This window comes from Limulus polyphemus, unplaced genomic scaffold (assembly GCF_000517525.1).
Source record: "Limulus polyphemus unplaced genomic scaffold, Limulus_polyphemus-2.1.2 Scaffold185, whole genome shotgun sequence".
NCBI classification, from domain to species: Eukaryota; Metazoa; Arthropoda; class Merostomata; order Xiphosura; family Limulidae; genus Limulus; species Limulus polyphemus.
The window spans coordinates 712,053-720,473 of record NW_013665795.1 but is presented as its reverse complement, the minus strand read 5'-3'; the positions used below and the strand labels follow the sequence as shown (position 1 = coordinate 720,473).

The window sequence follows — 8,421 nt, the reverse complement described above, 5'->3', positions numbered from 1 at the left end:
AAACATAATTTTGTTATCTTACATGAAGTCGAAAATATACTTCTTAGTTAAAACCTAAAAAAAAGAATGTGTAGTAAATAAACGTTCAGTGCTAGATCTAGTCAGAAAGATGGGCAGCATCAAAGCTCATTTTGCGATGGAAAACATTTAGAAAGGTAACTGTATAAACAAAACATATTTTAAAGTATATATACAGAGTGTGAATCGTATAAAAGTAGGCTTCGGTTTCTGGATCTGTTGAAAATGTGCTGCGTAAGATATTGAACTAGTCCCCACCCCCTTATAAATAAATTTTCATCTAAACGTTTTTCAGAAGTAAAACATGTCAGAATGATCTAAGAATCAACAAGACAGACTTGTGCAGTATGCATACTATCAAACTTATGTCAGATGTTTCAGTTTAAAATGTACCAATGAAACAAATATATCGAATACATTTCTCGAATTACTTTTCAGAGGTGTATAATACTGGAGGTACTGTTGAAGACATGTTTCTGGAGGAAACAATGTCAAACACAGAGGCTGAGTACGTTATATGAAAACGATTTTTAGAGCCTCACCACGCCGTTACAGTTCATGTCGCCACTTTAGGTCACGCTCTATCTGACGACCAAATATCCTGACATTAACATTGCAGCTTAGTTTCAATCACAAAATGCAAGGCTGTCATGTCCAAAGCATACCACTCTTCCTTACTGTTTTTTTTATAATTAATCTAGTGTAGGAAAAACACTGGTTCCCAATGACCATTTCAAGAATCTGATCGCACAGAGATCCATAGGCACTGCGTCCAGTGAATTGATCGGTATATCTTCGTATGGAATAGTGTGAATACGTGTTTAATTTCCCAAATGACTGAGGTATACGAAATCTGAACGGATAAGACACGGAGCCAACTTTTGTTGCTTTTCCAGACGAATATTATTTTTTCTTATGTTGCATACTGTTGCCCGAGATATGTGGACGTCTTTTGATACCGACCTTTGTGTTCTTAGATCTTTCACCTATTACAAGATACCGGACTTTGCTGGTGTATAACCTGTGTATAGCATAGTGCTCTCAGTTGATCCATATGCCTTTGTTTTCTAATGCCATTAAATGCAAAGGAATTCTCCGTCTTTGAAATTACAAATCTACGATCTGAACACCTCTTTATGACCTGAGTGTAAGAATATCTTGTACCGGAAAGGGATGTTACACACCCTTCTTAAAAGTGATCAATTTACGGTGACATCAAACTACTCACGAAACACCAAAAAAAAAATGTCAAAATGTAGTTCTAGTACACACCGTTCCCCCGCGACCTTATATTGACTGTGATTGTCACGTTACTTACTAATTTGCACATTCAAATGTAGGTTTAACATAACGTTAACAACCCTCTATATAGCTCTCATTATGTGGGAACAGTGAAACACTGACTAATTTTAAAGTACATACTTGTAGTTAGATGCCCAAACTGGACTCTATTCATATTTCCTAGCAGGTGTTTTAGGGGCTTTAGTTGTCGTTCTCAGGAAATATTCCAGTTTAAGAGTAAACTAAAAACAAATTTCTGATCTAACTTCAAAATAACTTTACATAAACTGAGTCTTATTCTCACTGTACAGCTTCTAAACGATTTTACTTACCGTCTCTTACCAATTTCTGGACCTGATGACGCATATGGTCATGTTGCTGTCGCCACCAGCGCCAGAAGAACGCCGTCTCGACATAAATAAACCTTTTCTTTGGATCATGACGTAGTTCTTGTATTACAGAGTCCAGGATGTACTGAACACCTGCTCTTTGTATGGTGTTGTTTGCTAAACGAGAAATTCAAATAATATTAATAAAACAAGAACAAGATATCGATAACATAAAATATTATTTTTAATAGCGATCAGTAGAATGTTGTCCAGGTGAAATATTTAACTTGAATAACGAAAACAATAATGTAAAAAAAATATATATATATATTTTGTAATATTTCACATATTTTGAAAACCAATTAATGACAACACACGCGTTCACTAAACTTACAAAGAACAACAATAAATATGCTTAGTGAATAATTGCCTCAGTGTGGACTGTTGGTTAAAAATGACTACCTTTATAGAAACAACAATGCTGAAAGGATCCCACATGTAAAACCACGGAGTGTACTCGTCACTAGTAAAATAACCACAAAGTGGAGGTGATTATGTTATTACTAGCTTAAGTGTGTTGATAGGTAACTAACCGGATATTAAAAATCGCTCTTTACGGAATACAGTTTGAATACTTGCTCAATTATTCATGCCCTAGATGCTATGGCAGTCAAAAAGAATCTTGTTTATAATGATTGTTAAAATTAACCTCTTCTATTTTTTAACCGATCATTCTGTGATAATGTACCATAAACAACTTATACAAGAAAACGTAAATTGGGCTGTTAAACATCAAAATGGATTCGCGTATCAAGCCGAATTGGACTGTCGACTTTTTCCGTCGAGGAATAAAAATATGAGCTTTTATCAAATCAGAATGAAGATGAAAACCAATATTTTCTATTTTTCTTTTAAATTAGTATTTATTTAAAAGGGTAAAATTAAAAGAGGTGGTCACATCAACCAATACAAAGTGTATTATCTGAAAATCTATAACAAAACATATGTATGTATTATCTCAGAGCTAATAGTTTGACGCTGTCAAAGGCCTTACAGTAATGAAACTGCAAGACGAGTTCATTAGGTTTATATCTTAATATATATTTTAGCAATGCCAGCTAGATTAAACGATAAAAATTGTCTTTCAATGGAGTTTTATTAGGTGTATACAATGACTTGGTATAGCTTTTTTACATATACATACATACATACATATATATATATATACCCATATACTATTTCCTTCCTAAATGTAATATAAGGTTATTTAACTTTACACTTAAATTTAGTATCCAGATTTTCTTCATATTTCAGCTGGCGTGTATTGTGAAATACAAACACATAACCATATTATTAGTTCACAAAACATACACTTAGTCTGTATATATATATGTTACTCAGCTTAAAGATCAGACAGCTATTTTATCTGAAGAACAGATTACCCAATTTTACCCTTAGTCGACTAATTCTATTTGGACACGCTACTCAGTTTTACATTGAATCAGTTATTTTAGTTGATCAAGCTGGTCAACTTCAACTTCGCTCAGCTATTCCACAAGTTTCTTAGACATTTGTTTCATCTGGACACAATACTCATTTTTTTTTATCCTCGTTAGCTGTTTCGCCTGAACAACTTTTTCAGCTTTATACTGAATCAGTTATTCCATCTGAACAAGCTTTTCAGTTTGGTCATAACATGGGCATTTCTTTTGAAAAAACTAATAAGTTTTACTTTCCTGTAAACTATTTCTCTATTGCTTTCAATATTTAGAAGAAAAATCTTGCCATTAACAAGTAATGATATCTTATTCTGTGCTAGATTTATCAATGGTGTCATTATAAACAATTTCATTTGATACTATTTCTTGCAACAATTATCAAACTTCGTATAAGTTGACTACATACGAGCATGTTTTGATAAACCATTTTAAATACCTTAACTACTTCTTACACGATTGTTTTAAAACACCATATAAAAATGAAAGAACAAAACACATTACATATAAAGAGAGATAGACAGATTAAGGTATTGCAATATCCGTACTAAATGGTCTCGTGTCACTATTCTTATGTTGTTTCTGAACAGAATTAAACACTTTAAGATTAGACACAAAATAATAGTTTAATACCGGTAATAGATTACGATAAATAATCATCCAAAAATGGTAAAATTCGTTGCTCTATTCTTGTTGAGAAGGCAAAGCATATGGTACACAAAGAAGTTAATATTATACGAATACGTCACCTTGTGCGGAGTAATTAGAACTGCGACTGGTTTCATTACTCTAGGATTTAAATCCTTAATATGCTGATAAAATCCATTTCTACTTCAATACCCTGCAAGAGGAACTACTAGTAATATGATAGAAAATTAAGGGGCAAAGTTAATCTCAATTTTGTCTTAATATACTCGTATTTATTGTTTCATTATTTAACATGACTCTTTTTGTAGATCATATGTTGCCTGAACTTGGCATTTTGGGTTCGTTGACTTTCTTTTTTCTTTTTTTTTTACATATAAGATCATTATAACGCAGATCCCTTTATTGTAATTTGACTCTTTCTACAAGCTATCTTCCCAGGGTTTACAACGCTAAAAACTGGGTTTCGATACTCACGGTGGACAAAGCACAGATAGCCCACTGTGTAGCTCTGTGTTTTACAACAGACAAACAGAAAGTCCATAATAAGGTGTTTTGGTTAGTTATTAATTAAATCATAGAGTACAGATATTTCGCATTTAGAAAATTCTATGAAAATTAACTTTCTTCAGTTTGATTCAACAGTTTGTAATCTGTAGAAGTTTAAAATATCTCTATTGTTTTTATAGTATATATATATATACCTCCGTAGAAATACTGGTCTACAGTTTTCAGCCATCCAACGTCATCATGGGTGTGGCAGATGAGATGCACATTCAACATTCCAGGTTTTCCTTGAGGACAACTCTGAAACAGAGGTCATTTTGTAAATGTTCTTAACATCCATTTGGCTTACGAGATGATTTGTAATGATAGCATTTTAGAGTTTGTATTCTGGGCTAAATTTATCTCATATTAAAACAGTGATATACACAACGCATTTTCAGATTCATAACATAATCCACCCCCACCCTTTGGCTGAGTGGTATATTTCATACTCTGCAACACCAACATTCGGGTTTCAGTACCCGCAGTAGGCAGAGCACATATATTTCCTTGTGCAACTTTGTGCTTAATAACAACAACAACAAAAAAAAAAAAACACATAAGAGAATTTGATTGTGTTTACGTGTGTCTGTATATAATTTTGTGTTAAGTTATTCGTTTGATTGTAAGTGCGTATTTGTTAGGGTACGTTTAAGTAACTGTTTCAATGTGTTAATGTGACTATTTGTGCTTATTCGTATATTTCTTTATGCAGTAGTTTGTACATACTTATTTTCATTTAGTTTCTGCTAATGTTGCTTGTTTGTATCTCGTATCTACTTGTACACATCATTATGCTGCTTAAACGTATGTGATTATGTCTCTATATGCTAACGTATCCACTAGAATGTGTGTCTTTATCTACTTGAATCGAAACTCCGAAAGTTGTCCATCACTTAGGAGATGTTTGTGAATCCATGATAAGTAATTAGTCAAGTGTACAAACAGATCACATCATATCATTCTATAACTTAGACAAGCTTTTAAACTTTTAAACAGATCAAATCAAATCATTCTATAACTTAGACAAGCTCTAAAACTTTTAAACAAATCACATCAAATCATTCTATAACTTAGACAAGCTTTAAAACTTTTAAACAAATCACATCAAATCGTTCTATAACTTAAACAAGCTCTAAAACTTTTAAACAAATCACATCAAATCATTCTATAACTTAAACAAGCTCTAAAACTTTCAAACAGATCACATCAAATCATTCTATAACTTAGACAAGCTTTACAGCTTTCATACAGATCACATCATATCATTCTATAACTTAGACAAGCTTTTAAACTTTTAAACAAATCACATTAAATCATTCTATAACTTAAATAAGCTCTAAAACTTTTAAACAAATCATATCATATCTTTCTATAACTTAGACAAGCTTTAAAACTTGTAAACAAATCATATCATATCATTCTATACCTTAGACAAGCTTTAAAACTTGTAAACAAATCATATCAATATCATTCTATAACTTAGACAAGCTTTTAAACTTTCGTAGCTCGACAGTGTTCCATTTTGCATGTACAAGATGTATAAAAAATATATTTCCTCCTTTTTACGAGCTTACAACGCTAAAATCCGGGGTTTGGTTTCCCGTACTAAATACATCACGTAGTCCAATGTGGCTTTGATCCAAAAGAAACAAACAAGTATATAAACTTTTTTTTTGAACTAGATTAAATGTTACTGAATTTATATCAAAATATATATGGTCTCAGGTTTCATGAAAAACTCTCTATTTGCCAGGAACTTTAACGAAAATGTAGTTTCTTAAAAAAAAAAACTTCTAAAACATAGAACTAGAGGCCTTCTATATACTGGAGCTGAAATTATTGCTATTTTCGTGTGTGAAGATAGCCTAAAGTAGATGAAAACATTATTACAACTCGTTTTTAATGTCCCTGATGTACTGTACATACTGTTTAATAACTAGACTGCTCAGTGTGTTATAGATGTGTCTTAAAACGACAACAAATTTGAGAGTTGTAATTTAATTACTCGCAAAATACACAAATAATATGTATTTATACATGATTGATATTTTTCAGCGTATATTTATAAATTCTAAGTAAACAAGAAGAGTTCTTAAATTGTACTCAATACAGACGCACGTATGGCCGAAAAAAATGACCTGTCTCTCTTTTACAGAATCTCCTTACAAAGGAAATAGCGATTCCATAACAAAAGTTGATAATCGTGACCAGCAATAAATAGTTTCAAATGCATCACATCAAGAAATATCGTTTTAAACCAATCTACTAATGGAAGTTTGTGATAAGATAACTTTGTATTTGACTATGTTTTCAGAAAGATTCAGGTTGGTACTATTACATATGCATGTTTCTGTGTAGATTGCACATTTTCCAGAAAGTTATTTGAAAATTAGTTTAATTTTCCTTGGATTCTCAACTCAGAACATGTTTTTTGTACAACCTCTTCTGAATTTAATTATTCAGATCATTCAACCGGAAATATTGCTCTCTGGAACAAAATAAATAATATTGTGACAACCAACCATCTTTTCAAGTGATTCATTGAAATAATTCCATTTCAACCACTCATCTAATACTTGGGTCTGCAATTAAACATATAGGGTTTTTATTGAGAGTGTGTTTTATCAGAAGCTTCTTTCTTGATCAAATGTCTTATGATCATAACAATTGATCTAAGAACTTTGTTTGTCGATGGTACTCATTGATAGAGTAAAAAAAATATATATGTACTTTATGTGACATTTTATACTCGAAGCTGTTTGGCCCCGAAATTTGTAGTTAAAATATATATCTTTCAAATTCATGTACGTTTCTACGTATTATAAGTTTATCGACTTTTCATTCTATTTGTTTCATTATTGTTTCATAGTGTGTGTGTGTGAAGTTCCTGTATTTCACAGAGAACGTATATTTCGTTTTTATTAGCTTTCCAACATAACTTGAGCATTTCCCACCTGGTTTCCTAAAAGTTTCTTGTCTTACCTTCTTATCATCAAAAAATATGTAAACTTTGCCATTAATAAAGTAGCAAAACACACTATTCCATTACGCTTTGTTTATTCCAAATCTTGTTTTTAATATTTTAATGTATCCGATCTCACAAAATATATAATCTTTAGTATCGTAATTGATTAAGTTTTTAAAAGAAATAAAAAGGATAAATAAACAAAACTATGTAGTTTTTCAGACTCTGAAAAAACCTTTGTACGTAAATATATTGTGTACCCTTAAATATCCGTACTTTGAACTTTTACTAGTGGGATTTGATCACAACATCTCCAGAACATAACATTGTACTTGGTTGTTGCTAAGGCAAATAAATAATGATATTTCAGGACATATTCTCAAGATTACATAAGTGGTTAAGTGCTGTAATTCGAGCCTTGATATTTCAATTATAAACGTTGAAGATGATTTTGAAAACGTGTTACTTATTTAGTGCGAAACACACGTGATGAAAGGGAGATACACAAAATATAAGTCCAAACCATGTTATCCAAATGAAGGACTAAACAACTCTGAAATTTTAGAATGAAACTTATCATAGACTAGTTGTTCCGTTTCGTGAAACTAGTTTAACAACTGTGCTAACATAGTTTTGATATTATGGCGCAAGTTTCCTTCTAAGTATTCGACTCTATGTCTTTGTTTACAAAGTTTACTTACTTGGTAACCACATGACGGTCTGTCTTGTTTCAAAGGTTTAGAGGTACCCATAGAAAGTAGGAGAGCAATTATTACTAGCTGGGATAAACACATCTTTTTTTCAGGTTATTCTAACGCCGAATTGACGAGATCTCTCACCAACTCCAACTGGTCTCCCAACTACAACACACATACATGCGTTCTACTTTACGAACGAATTGACTTTCCTGATTGGTCAGTTATGATGAGAACATTGATCTGCTGGCCTTGAAATCCTTGTTCACTTATCTTGAGTGTTTCTACTAGTGATAAGCAGCGATAAGATATGATGAAACAAATATATGATTCCCATCTGAAGGATTACTACCATAAAATAAGTCAGTTTTACTTTGCACTCATTTTAGAACTAATAATGTAATAAAATGTATTAAAACGCCTGGTTTGAACATGTGCACTAA

At 31.9% G+C, this 8,421-nt stretch overlaps 1 protein-coding gene across 1 annotated transcript in view; it reads right to left on the bottom strand.

The window, feature by feature from the left end:
* Nucleotides 1–8,147, bottom strand: part of LOC106478151 (lysosomal alpha-mannosidase-like) — a 49,412-nt gene extending 41,265 nt beyond the window's left edge. The window contains exons 1-3 of the mRNA XM_022381690.1: nucleotides 7,985–8,147; nucleotides 4,474–4,576; nucleotides 1,632–1,805 (exon numbers count right to left, since the gene is read on the bottom strand). Coding sequence (XP_022237398.1) covers nucleotides 1,632–1,805; nucleotides 4,474–4,576; nucleotides 7,985–8,077 — 370 coding nt within the window. The 5' untranslated portion in view covers nucleotides 8,078–8,147. The remainder of the gene's footprint in view (nucleotides 1–1,631; nucleotides 1,806–4,473; nucleotides 4,577–7,984) is intronic.
* Nucleotides 8,148–8,421: the final 274 nt, after the last annotated feature.